The 20,250-nt window shown below is 39.2% G+C and overlaps 2 protein-coding genes and 1 pseudogene across 3 annotated transcripts in view; 2 read left to right on the top strand and 1 right to left on the bottom strand.

The window, feature by feature from the left end:
• The window catches only part of LOC127544681 (uncharacterized), a 53,008-nt gene extending 44,320 nt beyond the window's left edge, over positions 1-8,688 (top strand). For both annotated transcript variants that reach the window (XR_007949511.1, XR_007949510.1), the window contains exon 4: positions 8,538-8,688. The gene's annotated coding sequence lies outside the window, so the exon portion shown is untranslated. The remainder of the gene's footprint in view (positions 1-8,537) is intronic.
• Positions 1-20,250, bottom strand: part of LOC127544676 (ribonucleoside-diphosphate reductase subunit M2-like) — a 681,272-nt pseudogene that overhangs the window by 56,421 nt on the left and 604,601 nt on the right.
• On the top strand, positions 1,166-8,544 carry LOC127544682 (uncharacterized). Its single transcript, XM_051971450.1, has 3 exons — positions 1,166-1,272; positions 2,844-2,893; positions 5,011-8,544. Exons 2-3 carry the CDS (start codon positions 2,863-2,865, stop codon positions 5,772-5,774), a joined length of 795 nt encoding a protein of 264 aa, XP_051827410.1. The 5' UTR covers positions 1,166-1,272; positions 2,844-2,862; the 3' UTR covers positions 5,775-8,544.

Raw genomic sequence — 20,250 nt, 5'->3', positions numbered from 1 at the left:
ATTGGAAGAAGGCAAGTGATAGAACAGAAAAAGGGTTCCATGTGAGGTCATCAGTACCTCACAAAGAGTTAGTAGGATAAAAGAGCAGGAATCTCAAGCGCCCGTGCTCTGTGCGGGAGAGAGAGTGAGCGTGAGAGAGCGAGAGAGAGCGAGAGCGAGTGAGAGAGCGAGAGAGCGCCAGAGCCAGAGGCAGGGAGAGCGAGTGGGAGAGAGGTGGAAGGAGGAGAGGAGGAGAGAGGTAGAAGGAGAAGGAGAGGAGAGAAGAGAAGGAGAGAGGTGGTCGGAGCGAGAGAAGGAGAGAGGTGGTAGGAGCGAGAGAGGGAGAGAGGGAGTAGGAGGGAGGGGAGGGGAGGGGAGGGAGGTGGGGAAAGGGAGGGAGAGGGAGGGAGTGGGAGGGAAGATTGTTGTGGGAGAAAGAAAGGAGAGGGTTGGGACAGGGAGAAGGGAATAGATAGAGAGAAGATAGAGATAGATAGAGAGTAGATAGAGATAGAGATAGAGATAGAGATAGAGATAGAGTAGATAGAGCTAGAGATAGAGCAGATAGAGATAGAGATAGAGTAGATAGAGATAGAGATAGAGAACATAGAGATAGATAATAGACAAGATAGAGATAGATATAGAGTAGATAGAGCTAGAGATAGAGCAGATAGAGATAGAGATAGAGTAGATAGAGATAGAGATAGAGTAGATAGAGCTAGAGATAGAGAAGATAGAGATAGAGATAGAGAAATAGAGATAAATATAGAGAAGATAGAGATAGATATAGAGTAGATAGAGATACAGAGAAGATAGTTAGATATTGAGCAGATAGAGATAGATATAGAGAAGATAGAGATAGATATAGAATAGCTAGAGATAGAGAGAAGATAGAGTTAGATATAGAGTAGATAGAGATAGATATAAAGTAGATAGAGCTAGAGATAGAGAAGATAGATAGATATATAGAGAAGATAGCGATAGATAGAGACAGATTTAGAGAAAGAGAAATTAGAGATACTAGTTATAGAGATAGAGAAGATAGTAGATAGACATTGAGAGAAAAGATAGAAATAGAAAAAGTAGAAATAGAAGAGAGTGTGATAGAGACAGAGTGAGACAGAGAGTGCAAGGAGGGAGAGTGAGAGAAAGAGAGAGACTGTGTGTGTGTGTGTGTGTGTGTGTGTGTGTGTGTGTGTGTTTTTGTTTGTGTGTGTCTGTTCGTTCCATATCCTGATTCCTCACCCACTAAGGGATTGCCTTGTTTTTCGCATCTTCGAGAAGCTCTCAGAGGTAGGAGGATTTACGAATGATATAGACTATCCTGGGGATGGGGTTAGCCAAATATGTATAGAAGGAGGAATGAGGTAGTTTGTATTTTTCTGGGGGGGGGAGGTGTGTAATTTTGTGGGAAGTCGTGGTTTCTAGAGATCTGAGAGACATACCTTGTACCAGCAATAGGAGATGGACAAGATGGTGGTTCCTCTGTACTCAATGGGGGGAGCAGCTAGGATACAACTGAGATCATAAGAGAGAACCCTCTTCTGTAGACTCTGTTGCGGTAACTCAAACCATCAGAGACTCACTTCCAAAGAAAATAGCTTTTGTTGTTATCCTGAAGAAGCTTCTCTGTTCTTATGTAGAACAAAGACATGGGCCTGGGGCTTAGGAGGACCTGTGTTTCCAATTCAACCTCACACAGAGTTGAGTGTTGCTGAGGCAAACCATTTCACCTGCTTGCCTCCATTTCCTCACTGGGTGGTTGTAAGGATCCAACGAGATGGTATATTGGGAAAGGCTGTTGAGGACAGTGGAAAGGATGGAAGAGAGGTGCTTCCTCTCTTTCTTTTTCTCCTTGAGATGACCTCAAGACTGCCTCCAAATCCTCATTGTTAGAGCATTCAAACAATTCCTTCCAGTGGGGAATCAAGCTGAACCCCTTGGGTGGAAAGGAGAGGAGTTCTTCACCTTGTTCTGACAATTGATATTCTGACAACTATTCCATCTTTCTCCAAACCATATTTCAAATTCATAAACAAATTCTTTGCAATCTCAAAATGTATGTTTTCCATTTCCTTTTGATTAGAGGAGGTGGACAAGTTTATTTATTGTACCTGGAGATATCCAATGTAGGTGTAAAAAATCCCTTTCTCCTGTAGTTGGGGAGCCAATCTGTCATTTCTTCTTAGAGAGGTCGTGTGCTTCAAAACACTGAAAGGGTTAAGAAAGGTTAGTCCAGGGTAGGCCCACACTGTAGTTAGGACTTTGGCCTTAGGTCTTGTGCATCTGAGAATACAAATAGGAGAGAACTCTTTGGGGAAAGCAGCAGCAGGGATGGGAGCCCATGGACAGTAAGCCTGACAGGTCCATAGGATGTTGTGAAATCAAAGGAAATTGGAATGATTCTCAGAAATTTTGTGCTTTGGGCAGTCTGATAGAAGTTACCCGCCACAGCAAACCAATGAACTTTACAGGTTCTGCTTTCTACTGACAGACACTTTGCCTACAAGGTTCCATCCTCTTGTTTTTCTATTGACATAAAAGGGAGTTTCTCAGTTGCTGCCTTTGGGTTACTTTGAATGATGAGGAGAGAGGAAAGAAGGGATGGAGAAAGGGGGAAACAGGGAAAGGGACCTTTACGAATGGATCAAACTGGATAAAATGGGGAAAAAAAGGATTTTTATCAATTGTGTTGAGGCTGGCTCTACTGTAAAAACACATAGGATGATGAAAGGCAATAGCTGGCTGTGCCCAGTGAGCTGTCCGGGCTTTCTTGTACTGCTTGCTGCTCCTTTAGCTGGGAAGATGGGGTAGTTATTGGAACCAAAGCTTAGTGTTAATTTGTTGACATTTTCTTCCCTCAGGAATTCCCTCGGCTTCAACATGGGGAAGAGAAATCGAATATTGCCCCACGGTGAGAATCAATTAATCAACAAACATGTAGCCATACTTGTTCTTTTATCAGTCACTATATTAAAGGAGGAAGAGACACCCCAAAATTCATTCTAAGAGGAAAGGCCAAAAGCTCACAAACAAGAATCTGCCAGATCAATCTAGAGGATAGAAAAGTAATGTGTCAAGGCATGATCCTAATGGAACAATCAGGTTAACAGAAGAGGTTAGGAGACAGGGGAACAGGGTGAACTGGTTGCTAGCTCCGTGAGAGAAGAAAAGAAGATCTCTGCGGAAAAAAACCAGGTTGAGTAAGGAATTCAAAGATGCCTAACTCGATGGATCCTATGTGGGCTAAGCAAAGGGAAGAGTGGTGGCTGCCTGAGCCGGCACACCTGGTGGACAGAAAAGGGAATTTCAGAAGAGGGCAGAGAGTGCAGGACAAAGAACAGGTTCTGTTTTGGACACTTGGAGCTTCTGGTGCAGTTGGGCAAATGGGACAAAATGTTCAAGAGATATGATGTGGGAATTTGGCAAGAGAGCTCAAGTGAGAGACTGAAGCAGGTTCAATCCACCTGGGAGTGGTTAAGCTTGATGTGATAACATTGCGACCTAGGAGGATGCTTTCAACTGCTTAGGACATGATCAATATTCTGAGAGGTAAAAGGAGTATCCATAGTCAGAGGGTAAGGGGTATGAGTGGAATAAGAGGGGATAATATCTTTTTTAAAAATGATGGAAAGGCCTGCTATAGGAATGTACAGGAAGAGGGGAAAAGAGAAGTGAATGGTGTAAATGATCTACCATAAGAAAGAGAGGCTAGAAAAAAGTTTTCTCATCGATTGGAAGAGGGAGAGGAGAAGTTGGTTGAGTGAACCTTATTCTTAGTGGTATTGGTTCAAATAGGAGGTCTCTATCCTAGCCTGCAGGAAAATAGGAGGGGAATGGAATATGGGAAGGGGAAGATGATAAAAGAACAGGTCATTTTGGGCAAGTCATTGATCAGTAATGAAACACTTTTGAGGAAAGAGACTGAAAAGAAAGAGAATAAATGGGGGGAAATACAATGATCAACGGTAAACGGAAAAACCATTTTTGAAACCCATTTCTCTGATGAAATATCATTGTTCTCTGGGAAATGATGAGCAGAATGTCTTCAGGGGGGAAAAAAAACCCTGCAAAGTCTTCCTTGAAGAAGGTAAAATATGCCCTATATGAAGTGACAGCAATGTTCTGGGCTGACCATTTGAAAATGATTTGGTTTTTCCCAGTAGCACAATCATCTACAACTCCTCTGAAGGACTTAGACAAACAAAAAATCCTATCGATTCACAGATTAGGAATAATTATATCTGAATACAGATAGAAGCATTCTCTATTTCTCTTTTGATCGCTCTACTTTTCACTTAATTTTTCTTGAGGTGTTTATTTTTCATTAAGGTGGGAGATGTATGTTTTTATTCACAACTTTGATGGAAAAGTTTGCATAGTTTGAAATGTGGTTTCTTAATTGTGGGTGGGAATCCGGGAAAGAAGCTAGAATGCAAAAATCTTAAAAACAAATGTAAAAGGAAAAAATGTGAATGGAACTAGGGGACAATATTTAAGAAATTCAATAAAAAGGCAAAAGTATCTTCCCTTTTCTACTTTGGAAGTTCTAAGAGTAATTTTGCATTTTAATTAGTAAAACTCAACTGAATGAGAATGTGAGAAATGACAGTGCAGAGTTTAGAAAAGTGAGAAAGGGGGAAGAATGAATGAAGGCCAGAGTCAATCCACATTATCTGCTGTGGGCCAAGCTCCATAGTAAGCACTGGGGGGATGCAAAGAATGGCCCAAGCCGGACTCTGGTCCGGAGGAGCTCCCAGTCTAAGGCGGTGAGCCCCTACAAACAACTGTACAAAGAAGAGGGTTACCAGAAAAATAGGAAGGAATGAAGTTGTCTCTTGGGCTTCCTCCCAGTATGTGAACGAGGGAGAGCATATGCAAGAGCACACTGACAAGGGTCCGGTTGTCCTCCAAAGGCCAGGGATCACTGGGGGTAAATCATAAACCGTGAGCCGCTCCTATCTTTCCCCCGCCCAGGTCTGCTTGCCGATTCCTTCCCCTTTGTTCATATGGTCCCTTCTTCATTCACAGACTTGGTCCCGGAGGAGAAGAGCTTTTTCCAGAAGGCCAAATCCCTTTTCCCAGGTCCCCCTCACCGAGTTACTCCCTGCTCCTCAAGCAGTGATGAGCAAATGCTGGATGTGGAGGGCCAGAACTGCATCCTGGCTGCCGCCTCAGCAAGGCAGGAGGAGGAGGTAGCGGGCCCATCCTGGGGGCCAAGTTCAGCTTTGGCGGCTCCTTCTAGTTCGCTGGAAGTTCCCCTGCTTCTGGAGGAACTATTCCCTCCTGGTTGGCCCAGGGGCCCTGAGAAAGCCATGCAGGCCTGGGCTGACAAGAGCGACAGGGACACAAGATCCGAGACATCCTCCTCCGAGATCACCTCGGAATCCTCTTCCGCATGGGACCAAGGGGACGAGTCTGAAGCCGAGGAAGAAGAAACGCGAGTCATCTCGATCAAAAAGACCTTTGGTGATCCAAGCAGCAAGAAAGTGCATCCAGCCCCTCCCACAGAATGCACCACGTGCCAGGAAATGCTCTACGAGCCCTCCTTTAATTGGCCCCTAGGCAAAGATGCTCAAGGCCAACAAGAGAGCCCAGCCTCTTCCCCCGCCAAAGGCAGGCAAGGGCTCTGGAAAAGGAGAGGCAAAGTCCAGCCAGCCTTGGAGGCCAAGTCTAAAACAACTCCGAGGACGGACCGCGAGCAATCCTCTTCAAGCGCCCAGAGACAAGGCCCAGAGACAAACCGAGGTGGCTTTCGGGGCTTTTGGAGAAGTTTATTCTCTGGAGGACGGTAGGGAGGGCTTGGAGCCTAGACTCCAGTTCCAGCTCTCCCCGTTTCCCCCTCCCCCTCAAAGAGAAGAAATGTGTGAAGGGACCCCTTTCAATCAAAGATTCGCGGTAGCACAGGGGTCCTCCAGACCAACCAAAAAAGTGAAGAAAGCCTCTGGGCTGGACGTGAACGTGTGTGAAGTGGCAACATGTGGGGGCTAAATCCACAGAAGAAGTGGGGACTCCTGGTCTAGCTGGGAGGGGCTGGAGCCTCAGCAGAAGCACAGATTGTTTTATCTCCCAAACTCTCTGAGAGTCAAGTTGAAGTCTGAGAGCTGGAGGCCTGAGTGAAGCTGGCCTGAGTGGGATGGCAGCGGGGCCCAGCGGTGCCACTGACTACCTGAAGACCTGGCCCTGGAAAGAAGGAACCAGCCGGCAGTGGGTACAGGGCCAGTGGGGCAGGGATGCAGCTGGCTGCCACGATTTGCAGGAGAGGGGACCTCTTGCTTTAGGGGTTCCTGGTCAGAGATTTTGGACTTTCTCCTCAAAAGGAAACATTGAACGGAAGCTTGAGGAACTTTGTCACAAACCCCAATTAGAGGTGCTTAACATTCTTTTTTACAAAATTGTACTTGCAAAGAAGCCTCCCACCATTCAGATATATAGTAGGAACAGGAAAAAGGAGAATTCATCTTCAGAGGTGGACATTGAAGCAAAAAAGTTTTTACCCTCAAAAGAAATGTGCAATTGCTGCAAACCAAAAGGAAATAAATAGAACTACTCAAAAAAGAATGTAAAAATCAAAGGAAATTGAGGAAAATGTAACCAAAAAAAAATCACTCCAAAGAAGAACAAAATCATATGGGAAAAAAAGATGGAAACAAGTCTGCAACCCAGGATAGGAATCTCAAGATGAAAATAATGCTTTGAAAAATTTAGATCAGCAAAGGGATGCCAGGGAAATGCAGAAAAATCAAGAAATAATCAAACAAATTGGCAATATTGGAAATAAATAGAACAATGTGAAAGCTAAAAGACAGATCTGGAGAACAGATTAGAAGAAAATAGAAAAGCATAGAAATTGACTCCCGGAAAAGTGTGACCATAAAAAGAAACTTCCAAGAAGGAACCAGCCCCCAATGGGTACAGAGGCAGTGGGGCAGGGTTGCAGCTGGCTATCAGTATTTGCAGGAGAGGGAAACCCTTGCTCTGGGGTTCCTGTTTTGGGGGTTTGGGAGTTACTGGTCACAAGGAAACACTGAAGGGAAGCTTGAGGAACCTTCCCCACACACCACAGAGGTACTCGATCTCTTTTCTCAAAAATGTATCTGCAAAGAAGAATCCCACCATTGAAATATATTATGGGAACAGGGAAAAGGAGAGTTCATTTTCAGACACTTAAGTAAAAAAGCTTTTACCCCAAAGAGTAATGTGCAATGGCTGTAACCCTTAAGAAAATATGTAGAACTTAAAAAAGAATTTAAAATCAAGTGGAATGGACGGAAATGTAACCAAAAACAAACCTGTCAAAAAAAAAAAAAAACCCAACCCCTCAAAAAGCTTATGGGAAAAAAAGGAAACCAACTTGCAATGAGGAAAGGAGTCTCAAAATGAAAATAATTCTTTGAAAAATGAAGATTGGCGATGGGAAGCCAGGGTATTGCAGAAAAATCAAGAAATAACAAAGCAAATTGGAAATAAATAGAATGTGGGGAAAAATCTGAACAGAAACGAGTGCAAGGGATAATGTGGTAAAAAAATTACCCAGGCATGGATTCTGTCAATATAAAGTAATTATTAAATAAAATTTAAAAAAAAAGGAAATAAATAGAATGTGAAACATAAAAGATCTGGAGAACAGATTAGAATAGAATAAAAGTGTAGAACTAGACTATGTGCAAAGTGTGATCCAAAACAGAACCTTCCAAGAAGGAACCAATGAGTCCAGATACAGTGGGCCATGGATGCAGTTGGCTGCCAGTCCTTGCAGGAGAGGCGAGAGCTTGCTTTGGGGTTCCTGGTCAGAGAGTTTGGGGTTCCTGGTCAGAGGGAAACACTGAAGAGAAACTTGAGGAACTTTTGCCCCACACCACAATTAGATGTACTAAACCTCTTTTTTAAAAAATGCATCAGCAAAGAAGAATCCCACCATTGAAATGTATTATGGGAACAGGGAAAAGGAGAATTCATCTTCAGAGGTGGACACTTAAGTCAAAAAGTTTTTACCCCAAAGAGAAATGTGCAATTGCTGCAAACCAAGAGAAAATATGTAGAACTACTCAAAAAAGAATTTACAAATGAAATGAAATTGTGGAAAATGTAACCAAAAAAAAAAAATCCAAGAAAAACCAAAAGCAGATGGGAAAAAAAGGAAACCAACTTGCAAAGGAGGAAAGGAATCTCAAGAAAAAATAATTCTTTGTAAAATGAAGATTGGCAATGGGAAGCCAGGCAAATGCAGAAAAATCAAGAAATAAAACAAATTGGAAATATTGGAAATAAATAGAACAATGTGAAACATAAAAGATCTGGAGAAGAGATTAGAATAAAATAGAACGATGTAGAACTGGACTACCTGAAAAGTGGGACCAAAAAAAGAACCTTCGAAGAAGGAACCAGTCCCCAGTGGGTACCGAGGCAGTGGGCCAGGGATGCAGCTGGCTACCAGTCCTTGCAGGAGAGGGGAGCTCTTGCTTTGGGCTTCCTATTTTTGGAGTTTGGGGATTACTGGTCAGAGGGAAACACTGAAGGGAAACTTGAAGAACCTTCCTCTCACACTACAGTTAGAGGTGCTTAATCTCTTTTTAAAAAAATGCATCTGCAAAGATGAATCCCACCATTGAAATATATTACGGGAACAGGGAAAATGAGAGTTTATCTTCAGAGGAGGCCATTTCAGTAAAAAAGCTTTTACCCCAAAGAGTAATGTGCAATGGCTGCAACCCCAAGAAAATGTGTAGAAGAACTCAAAAAAAGAATTAAAAAAATCAAATCAAATTGAGGAAAATGTAACCAAAAAAAATCTCTCCAAGAAAAACCAAAAGCATATGGGGAAAAAAAAGGAAACCAACTTGCCAAGGAGGAAAGGAGTCCCGAGATGAAAAGAATTCTTTGAAAACTGAAGATTGGTAATGGGAAGCCAGGGAAATGCAGAACAATCAAGAAATAACAAGACCAGTTGTAAACATTGGAAACAAATAGAATAATGTGAAACATAAAAGACAGATCTGGAGAACATATTAGAATATTAGTAGAATAGAAAAATGAATAACTTGATTACTGAAAAGTATGACCAAAAATAGAACCTTGCAAGAAATAATTTGGGAATATTGTCCTGGAATGATAAATGAGAAAATGTAGAAATAGGAAAAAAAAAATCCCCATTTTCAACCACTTCAACGAAATCCATTGTGGAAAAGACATAGGAATAATAGTGCCAAATTTCAAAAACCCTCAGATGAAAGGGAAAATTTTGGAAGAAAGAAATTCAAATATGAATGTGTTAAAAATGGAATTAAACAAGACACGTCAGCAGCTCAGGAAAAGACTGGAAAGATATCTACCAAGGGCTGATTGTGAGGGGAGGCAGGAGATAGGGCAGGAAGGAAGGAGAAAGAACAGGCAGCATGGAAGGAGATGAACTGAGGGAGGGAGGGAGGAAGGGAAGACAGAGGGAAAAGATTGAGATAAAAGGGGAGGGAGGAAAACGAGAGAAGAGTTCAGAAGAGATCTTCCATTGGAAAGATTTCATCTAGTATTTTAAAATTTGTTTTCAATCTTGAAATTTGTATTTTTCCAAATCGTTTTCAACATTCATTGTTGTCAAACTTTGTTGCCAATGTTTCTCTTTCACTCCCTTAATCTCATGTTCTCCAGACAGCAAGTGACCAAAATGAAATCATTACAATTCTTTTTTTTTAATTTTTATTTAATAATTACTTTATATTGACACTCGTTTCTGTTCCGATTTTTTTCCTTCCCTCCACCCCCTTCCCTAGATGGCAAGCAGTCCTTTATATGTTGGATATGTTGCAGTATATCCTAGATACAATATATGTTTGCAGAGCCGAACAATTCTCTTGTTGCATAGGGAGAATTGGATTCAGAATGTATAAATAACCCGGGAAGAAAAACAAAAATGCAGATAGTTCACATTCGTTTCCCAGTGTTCTTTCTTTGGGTGTAGCTGCTTTTGTCTGTCATTTATCAATTGAAACTCAGGTCTCTTTGTGAAAGAAATCCACTTCCATCAAAATATGTCCTCATACAATATCGTTGTCGAAGTGTATAATGATCTCCTGGTTCTGCTCATTTCACTCAGCATCAGTTCTTGTAAGTCTCTCCACGCCTCTCTGTATTCATCCTGCTGGTCATTTCTTACAGAACAATAATATTCCATAACATTCATACACCACAATTTACCCAGCCATTCTCCAATTGATGGGCATCCATGCATTTTCCAGTTTCTAGCCATTACAAACAGGACTGCCACAAACATTTTGGCACATACAGGTCCCTTTCCCTTCTTTAGTATTTCTTTGGGATATAAGCCCAATAGAAACACTGCTGGATCAAAGGGTATGCACAATTTGATAATTTTTTGGGCATAATTCCAGATTGCTCTCCAGAATGGTTAGATTCGTTCACAACTCCACCAACAATGCATTAGTGTCCCAGTTTTCCCGCATCCCCTCCAACATTCATCATTATTTTTTCCTGTCATCTTAGCCAATCTGACAGGTGAGTAGTGGTATCTCAGAGTTGTCTTAATTTGCATTTCTCTGATCAATAATGATTTGGAATACTCTTTCATATGAGTGGTAATAGTTTCAATTTCATCCTCTGAAAATTGTCTGTTCATATCCTTTGACCATTTATCAATTGGAGAATGGCTTGATTTCTTATAAATTTGAGTCAGTTCTCTATATATTTTGGAAATGAGGCCTTTATCAGAACCTTTAACTGTGAAGATGTTTTCCCAGTTTGTTGCTTCCCTTCTAATCTTGTTTGCATTAGTTTTATTTGTACAAAGGCTTTTTAATTTGATGTAATCGAAATTTTCTATTTTGTGATCAGTAATGGTCTCTAGTTCATCTTTGGTCACAAATTTCTTTCTCCTCCACAAGTCTGAGAGATAAACTATTCTATGTTCCTCTAATTTATTTATAATCTCGTTCTTTATGCCTAGGTCATAGACCCATTTTGATCTTATCTTGGTATATGGTGTTAAGTGTGGGTCCATGCCTAATTTCTGCCATACTAATTTCCAATTATCCCAGCAGTTTTTATCAAATAATAAATTCTTTTCCCAGAAGTTAGGGGCTTTGGGTTTGTCAAACACTAGATTGCTATAGTTGACTATTCTGTCTTGTGAACCTAGCCTTTTCCACTGATCCACTAATCTATTTCTTAGCCAATACCAAATGGTTTTGGTGACTGCTGCTTTATAATATAATTTTAGATCAGGTACAGCTATGCCACCTTCATTTGATTTTTTTTTTCATTAATTCCCTTGAGATTCTCGACTTTTTATTGTTCCATATGAATTTTGTTGTTATTTTTTCTAGATCATTAAAATATTTTCTTGGAAGTCTGATTGGTATAGCACTAAATAAATAGATTAGTTTAGGGAGTATTGTCATCTTTATTATGTTCACTCGGCTGATCCAAGAGCACTTAATATTTTTCCAATTATTTAAGTCTGACTTTATTTGTGTGGAGACTTTTTTATAATTTTGCTCATATAATTAATAACTTCACCCAAGAAAACGATAATAATGAGACATCATACCAAAATGTATGGGATGCAGCCAAAGCAGTAATAAGGGGAAATTTCATATCTCTAGAGGCCTATTTGTATAAAATAGAGAAAGAGAAGATCAATGAATTGGGTTTGCAATTAAAAATGCTAGAAAAGGAACAAATTAAAAACCCCCAGTCAAACACTAAAATTGAAATTCTAAAAATAAAAGGTGAGATCAATAAAATTGAAAGTAAAAAAACTATTGAATTGATTAATAAAACTAAGAGTTGGTTCTATGAAAAAACCAACAAAATAGACAAACCCTTAGTAAATCTGATTAAAAAAAGGAAAGAGGAAAATCAAATTGTTAGTCTTAAAAATGAAAAGGGAGAACTCGCCACTAATGAAGAGGAAATTAGAGCAATAATTAGGAGTTACTTTGCCCAACTTTATGCCAATAAATTCGACAACTTAAATGAAATAGAAAAATACCTCCAAAAATATAGCTTGCCCAAACTAACAGAGGAAGAAGTAAATATCCTAAACAGTCCCATCTCAGAAAAAGAAATAGAACAAACTATCAATCAACTCCCTAAGAAAAAATCCCCAGGACCAGATGGATTTACATGTGAATTCTACCAAACATTTAAAGAACAATTAACTCCAATGTTATATAAACTATTTGAAAAAATAGGGATTGAAGGAGTCCTACCAAATTCCTTTTATGACACAGACATGGTACTGATACCTAAACCAGGTAGGCTGAAAACAGAGAAAGAAAATTATAGACCAATCTCCCTAATGAATATTGATGCTAAAATCTTAAATAAAATATTAGCAAAAAGATTACAGAAAATCATCCCCAGGATAATACACTATGACCAAGTAGGATTTATACCAGGAATGCAGGGCTGGTTCAATATTAGGAAAACTATTAGCATAATTGACTATATCAATAACCAAACAAATAAAAACCATATGATCATCTCAATAGATGGCAGAAAAAGCATTTGATAAAATCCAACATCCATTCCTAATAAAAACACTTGAGAGCATAGGAATAAATGGACTTTTCCTTAAAATAGTCAGGAGCATATATTTAAAACCATCAGTAAGCATCATATGCAATGGGGAAAAACTGGAACCTTTCCCAGTAAGATCTGGAGTGAAGCAAGGTTGCCCACTATCACCATTATTATTTAATATCGTATTAGAAACACTAGCCTCGGCAATAAGAGTCGAGAAAGAAATTAAAAGAATTAGAGTAGGCAATGAGGAAACCAAACTATCACTCTTTGCAGATGATATGATGGTATACCTAGAGAACCCCAGAGATTCTACTAAAAAGCTATTGGAAATAATTCATAATTTTAGCAAAGTAGCTGGCTACAAAATAAATCCCCATAAATCCTCAGCATTTTTATATATCACCAACAAAACCCAACAGCAAGAGATACAAAGAGAAATTCCATTCAGAATAACTGTTGATACCATAAAATATTTGGGAATCTATCTACCAAAGGAAAGTCAGGAATTATATGAGCAAAATTATAAAAAAGTCTCCACACAAATAAAGTCAGACTTAAATAATTGGAAAAATATTAAGTGCTCTTGGATCGGCCGAGCGAACATAATAAAGATGACAATACTCCCTAAACTAATCTATTTATTTAGTGCTATACCAATCAGACTTCCAAGAAAATATTTTATTGATCTAGAAAAAATAACAACAAAATTCATATGGAACAATAAAAAGTCGAGAATCTCAAGGGAATTAATGAAAAAAAAATCAAATGAAGGTGGCCTAGCTGTACCTGATCTAAAATTATATTATAAAGCAGCAGTCACCAAAACCATTTGGTATTGGCTAAGAAATAGATTAGTGGATCAGTGGAAAAGGCTAGGTTCACAAGACAGAATAGTCAATTATAGCAATCTAGTGTTTGACAAACCCAAAGCCCCTAACTTCTGGGAAAAGAATTTATTATTTGATAAAAACTGCTGGGATAATTGGAAATTAGTATGGCAGAAATTAGGCATGGACCCACACTTAACACCATATACCAAGATAAGATCAAAATGGGTCTATGACCTAGGCATAAAGAACGAGATTATAAATAAATTAGAGGAACATAGAATAGTTTATCTCTCAGACTTGTGGAGGAGAAAGAAATTTGTGACCAAAGATGAACTAGAGACCATTACTGATCACAAAATAGAAAATTTCGATTACATCAAATTAAAAAGCCTTTGTACAAATAAAACTAATGCAAACAAGATTAGAAGGGAAGCAACAAACTGGGAAAACATTTTCACAGTTAAAGGTTCTGATAAAGGCCTCATTTCCAAAATATATAGAGAACTGACTCAAATTTATAAGAAATCAAGCCATTCTCCAATTGATAAATGGTCAAAGGATATGAACAGACAATTTTCAGAGGATGAAATTGAAACTATTACCACTCATATGAAAGAGTGTTCCAAATCATTATTGATCAGAGAAATGCAAATTAAGACAACTCTGAGATACCACTACTCACCTGTCAGATTGGCTAAGATGACAGGAAAAAATAATGATGAATGTTGGAGGGGATGCGGGAAAACTGGGACACTAATGCATTGTTGGTGGAGTTGTGAACGAATCCAACCATTCTGGAGAGCAATCTGGAATTATGCCCAAAAAATTATCAAATTGTGCATACCCTTTGATCCAGCAGTGTTTCTATTGGGCTTATATCCCAAAGAAATACTAAAGAAGGGAAAGGGACCTGTATGTGCCAAAATGTTTGTAGCAGCCCTGTTTGTAGTGGCTAGAAACTGGAAAATGAATGGATGCCCATCAATTGGAGAATGGCTGGGTAAATTATGGTATATGAATGTTATGGAATATTATTGTTCTGTAAGAAATGACCAGCAGGATGAATACAGAGAAGACTGGCGAGACTTACATGAACTGATGCTAAGTGAAATGAGCAGAACCAGGAGATCATTATACACTTCGACAACGATATTGTATGAGGACATATTTTGATGGAAGGGGATTTCTTTGACAAAGAGACCTGAGTTTCAATTGATAAATGACGGACAAAAGCAGCTACACCCAAAGAAAGAACACTGGGAAACGAATGTGAACTATCTGCATTTTTGTTTTTCTTCTGAAAATTTATATTCTTCTTCTGAAGAATTTATATCTTCTGAATCCAATTCTCCCTATGCAACAAGAGAACTGTTCGGTTCTGCAAACATATATTGTATCTAGGATATACTGCAACATATCCAACATATAAAGGACTGCTTGCCATCTAGGGGAGGGGGTGGAGGGAGGGAGGGAAAAAAATTGGAACAGAAACGAGTGTCAATATAAAGTAATTATTAAATAAAAATTAAAAAAAAAAAGAAAATTTGTGACCAAATTATAAAAAAAAAAATTTGCTCATATAATTCCTGACTTTCCTTTGGTAGATAGATTCCCAAATATTTTATGGTATCAACAGGTATTCTGAATGGAATTTCTCTTTGTATCTCTTGCTGTTGGGTTTTATTGGTGATGTATAAAAATGCTGAGGATTTATGGGGATTTATTTTGTAGCCTGCTACTTTGCTAAAATTATGAATTATTTCCAATAGCTTTTTAGTAGAATCTCTGGGGTTCTCTAGGTATACCATCATATCATCTGCAAAGAGTGATAGTTTGGTTTCCTCATTGCCTACTCTAATTCCTTTAATATCTTTCTCGACTCTTATTGCCGAGGCTAGTGTTTCTAATACGATATTAAATAATAATGGTGATAGTAGGCAACCTTGCTTCACTCCAGATCTTACTGGGAAAGCTTCCAGTTTTTCCCCATTGCATATGATGCTTACTGATGGTTTTAAATATATGCTCCTGACTATTTTAAGGAAAATTCCATTTATTCCTATGCTCTCAAGTGTTTTTATTAGGAATGGATGTTGGATTTTATCAAATGCTTTTTCTGCATCTATTGAGATGATCATATGGTTTTTGTTTGTTTGGTTATTGATATAGTCAATTATGCTAATAGTTTTCCTAATATTGAACCAGCCCTGCATTCCTGGTATAAATCCTACTTGGTCATAGTGTATTATCCTGGTGACGATTTTCTGTAATCTTTTTGCTAATATTTTATTTAAGATTTTAGCATCAATATTCATTAGGGAGATTGGTCTATAATTTTCTTTCTCTGTTTTCAGCCTACCTGGTTTAGGTATCAGTACCATTTCTGTGTCATAAAAGGAGTTTGGTAGGACTCCTTCAGTCCCTATTTTTTCAAATAGTTTATATAACATTCGAGTTAATTGTTCTTTAAATGTTTGGTAGAATTCACATGTAAATCCATCTGGTCCTGGGGATTTTTTCTTAGGGAGTTGATTGATAGTTTGTTCTATTTCTTTTTCTGAGATGGGACTGTTTAGGATATTTACTTCTTCCTCTGTTAGTTTGGGCAAACTATATTTTTGGAGGTATTCTTCTATTTCTTTTAAGTTGTCGAATTTATTGGCATAAAGTTGGGCAAAGTAACTCCTAATTATTGCTCTAATTTCCTCTTCGTTAGTGGCGAGTTCTCCCTTTCCATTTTTAAGACTAACAATTTGATTTTCCTCTTTCCTTTTTTAATCAGATTTACTAAGGGTTTGTCTATTTTGTTGGTTTTTTCATAGAACCAACTCTTAGTTTTATTAATTAATTCAATAGTTTTTTTACTTTCAATTTTATTGATCTCTCCTTTTATTTTTAGAATTTCAATTTTAGTGTTTGACTGGGGGTTTTTAATTTGTTCCTTTTCTAGCATTTTTAGTTGCAAACCCAATTCATTGACCTTCTCTTTCTCTATTTTATACAAATAGGCCTCTAGAGATATGAAATTTCCCCTTATTACCGCTTTGGCTGCATCCCATACATTTTGGTATGATGTCTCATTATTATCGTTTTCTTGGGTGAAGTTATTAATTATGTCTATGATTTGCTGTTTCACCCAATCATTCTTTAGTATGAGATTATTTAGTTTCCAATTATTTTTTGGTCTACTTCCCCCTGGTTTAATTCTTCAGGTCAAGAAAGTAGAAGATACTCACCTTTTGATATAGAAATCCTCAAAGACCTGAAAAAAACTTGCACTCTTTATGGGGCTACATCAGCTTATGTTAAGATGCTATTACAAAATTTGTCTTTTGAAATCTTGACCCCTAATGACTAGAAATCAATAGCAAGAATATGCCTAGAACCTGGACAGAACTACTTGTGGCTTTTTGAATATAGTGAGCTCTGTAGGATACAAGCCCAACAAAATAGTCAAAGTGGAGTTCATAAGGCAATCACCTGTGACCTACTAACAGGTACAGGTCCTTATGCAGATGTCGCAGCACAAATTGGTTATTCTGTAGCAGCATATCAGCAAATTGCTGATAATGCTATCAAAGCATGGGCTTCTCTTCACAATAAAGATGACAAGGGGGGGGGCTTCACAAAAATAACACAAGGGCTAAATGAACCCTTTGCTGACTTTGTGGGATGCTTTGCAGACAGCTATCACAAGAACAAATGGAGAAAATGCAATAACAGACATTTTGATAAGGTAACTTGCTAAGGAAAATGCTAATGAGGTTTGCAGAAGAATTATACTAGGACTACGCAAGGATCCTCTTTTAGAGGAGCTCATAAGATGCTGTGCCACAGTGGGCACAGGTGCCTTTTATAGCTAGGCTATGATGCAGACTTCCCAAAATCCAAACATGAGAAGACAGAGTCCCTCTTGGCAAGGGACTTCCAGAGAGACTCGTAGATGCTTTCAGTGTGGAAAAGTAGGACATCTGAAAGCTCAATGTTGGTATAGAGAATGGGAAAACAAAGTGGGAGAACAAGACCCCAAACCCCATGTCCAAAATGCAACAGAGGCTTCCATTGGGCCTCAGAATGCAGACAGATTCAGGGAAACGGGATGAGGGGCCCAGCCCCAGGGCCCAAGGCAAAAAACACTTGGGGCATGATGGTAGCCAATGGTGCACCCAGAGAGTGCCTAGAAGTCCAGTACCCAGACATGACCAATCAGCCAGAAAGCCATATGATGGGAGAAGGGGATTATACAGTCAACCAGCCAGGAAGCAACCTGATGGCAGAAGGGAATTACAATTGAGGAGAATAGAGCTGTATGCAGCTGGGACAACTGAGATATCCCCTGGAGAGGTGAAATCTGTTCCTCTCCAGCCTATGGATCCCCTACCTCCAGGCACAGTAGGCTTGACCATTTCACCTCCTTGTATGTACAAAACAGTGTCCATCCACACACTGATGTGGGAAACTGGGGAATGTGTAGATAATATCCCAGTCACTAATACAGGTAGACAATGTGTGACTTACCACCCAGGAGACGTAGTAGCATCAGGTTTACTCATACAGAATCCTAATAAGCAGCCTCGTGATAGTCACCCAGGTTCTGACTCCAGACCACAAAATCCAGGAATATACTGGACAGCAGCAGTAACGGCTGACCGACCTATGCTCACTATCTAAATGGCCTACCATTGGAAGGATTGGTAGACACAGGTGTGGATCGTACAGTTATTAGAGGTGCCAGTTGGCCCAGTCACTGGCCAAAGATTAAAGCAGATACCTATATGTCTGGAGTAGGAGGATCAATAGCAGCTGAAGTTAGTGCTGCCCCTATGAGATGGACTTTTGAAGGCAAAACAGGAGTTTTTACTCCTTTTATAGTTGAAAAAATCCCCATCAATCTGTGGGGAAGAGACATTTTACAACAATTGGGGTTAAAAATGAGTACTTCGGTTTTTTAAGCAGGGCTGCTGTTGAAGGCCTGCCAACACTTTCACCTGTTCCTATCCAATGGAAAACTGATACACCAGTGTGGATAGAACAGTGGCCCTTAAGTAGCGATAAAATTCAGGCCTTATTAGATATAGTACAGGAGCAGCTTGAACAAGGGCATTTACAACCTTCTCTAAATCCTTGGAATTCACCAGTGTTCGTTGTAAAAAAGAAATCGGGAAAATGGAGGATGCTCACTGATTTAAGAAAAGTGAACGAACAGATGGAAACTATGGGAACTCTTCAGCCTGGACTTCCATCTCCTACTCAGCTTCCTAGAGAATGGCCTCTTTGGGTTATAGACATCAAGGATTGTTTCTATTCCATTCCTCTGGATAAGGAGGATATGAAGAGAGTTGCCTTTTCAGTGCCCAGTGTTAATTTAGCTGAGCCTTATAAAAGATATGAATGGACAGTTTTGCCACAGGGAATGAAGAACAGCCCCACGTTGGGCGCCAAATGTTAGAGTTCAAATGTTGGAGTTCTTGTTCTTCTCAAAGCACAGCCGATTTAGAGGCTTAGAGCCCTTCGGATGTCTCCAAATCCAAAGGTTCTGTCCTTCAGCCTCTGCCTCTGCTTTCTTCTGCCTCCAACCAACACAGAGATGGAATGTCTCTCGACTCCTTCTGGGGAGCCCAGCCACCAACTACAGTGGTGTGAGATGAAGATGAATCTGGTTGTCCACTGAACTCTCCACTCGTAGCTTTATCCTCTGAAAACCCTTTGTCTGCCACCAGAGTCGCTCCTCTCGAGTCCAGCTGAACTTTCTTCTGCGACCAGCCAGCCAAGAGGAAATAATGTATTCTGCCATAGAGCCCTCATCGCTGGCCTTTTATCTGACTCTTCTGAGAGAATGGGATTATGGGTTTTTTCCCATAGTGCTCTCTGGCCCAACGAGCTTCAAGGGAGGTGTGAACTCATTGAACTCCAATGAGTAAAGGTGTGAACACAAGCCTTGTATTAATTAGTTCTACTTAGTACCTTGTTTCAGGTTCTGCCCAAAACATCTTCTTGTAAGATTACATCAACTCTAATTAGTTAGCAGTTAGTAAGGATTCCAACAGTTTATCATAGAACAGAAGTACCAGAAACTATAACAGGACAGCAGAATAAAAGAATTGGGAGAGACTGGGAAGAACTAGATGGACCTGAAAAAACAGGGCTGGTAGCAGTGTAAGATTTTCACCTCATACACTTCACATCTATCAGATTGGCTAAGATGACAGAAAAAGATAATAAATGTTGGTGAAAATGGGATACTAAAGCATTGTTGGTGGAGTTGTGAAATGATCCAACCATTCTGGACAACAATTAGAACTATGCCTGAAGGGTTATAAAACTGTGCATATTCTTTGATCCAGCAGTTTCCCTACTGGGTCCATATGCCAAAGAGATCATAAAAGAGGGAAAAATACCCACATTTGCAAAAGTGTTTGTAGCAGCTTTTTTTGTGGTATCAAGGAATTGGAAATTGAGTGGATCCCCATCAGTTGGACAATGGCTGAATAAGTTGTAGTATATGAATGTAATAGAATACTATTGTTCAATAAGAAATGATGAGCAGTTTAGTTAGGCTGAGTGAATATAATAAAGATGACAATAGTACCTAAACTAATCTATTTATTTAGTGCTATACCAATCAGATTCCCAAGAAACTATTTTAATGATCTAGAAAAAATAACAAAATTCATATGGAAGAACAAAAGGTCAAGAATTTCAAGGGAACTAATGAAAAAAAAATCAAATGAAGGCAGCCTAGCTGTACCAGATCTAAACTATATTACAAAGCATTTGGTATTGGCTAAGAAATAAATTAGTTGATCAGTGGAATAGGTTAGGTTCACAGGACAAAATAGTCAATAACTATAGCAATCTAGTGTTTGACAAATTCAAAGATCCCAACTTTTGGTATAAGAAT

Source organism: Antechinus flavipes, chromosome 1 (assembly GCF_016432865.1).
Source record: "Antechinus flavipes isolate AdamAnt ecotype Samford, QLD, Australia chromosome 1, AdamAnt_v2, whole genome shotgun sequence".
Lineage (NCBI taxonomy): Eukaryota > Metazoa > Chordata > Mammalia > Dasyuromorphia > Dasyuridae > Antechinus > Antechinus flavipes.
Note: the sequence above shows the minus strand (reverse complement) of the source record. Positions and strands in the feature narration are given on the sequence as shown.

What these genes read in the sequence shown, in the direction of transcription:
- LOC127544682 (XM_051971450.1), top strand. Translation starts at nt 2,863, where the DNA reads ATGGGGAAGAGAAATCGAATATTGCCCCACG. An exon ending in AAATCGAATATTGCCCCACG is followed by an intron (nt 2,894 to 5,010) that starts GTGAGAATCAAT and finishes CTTCATTCACAG; the next exon opens with ACTTGGTCCCGGAGGAGAAG.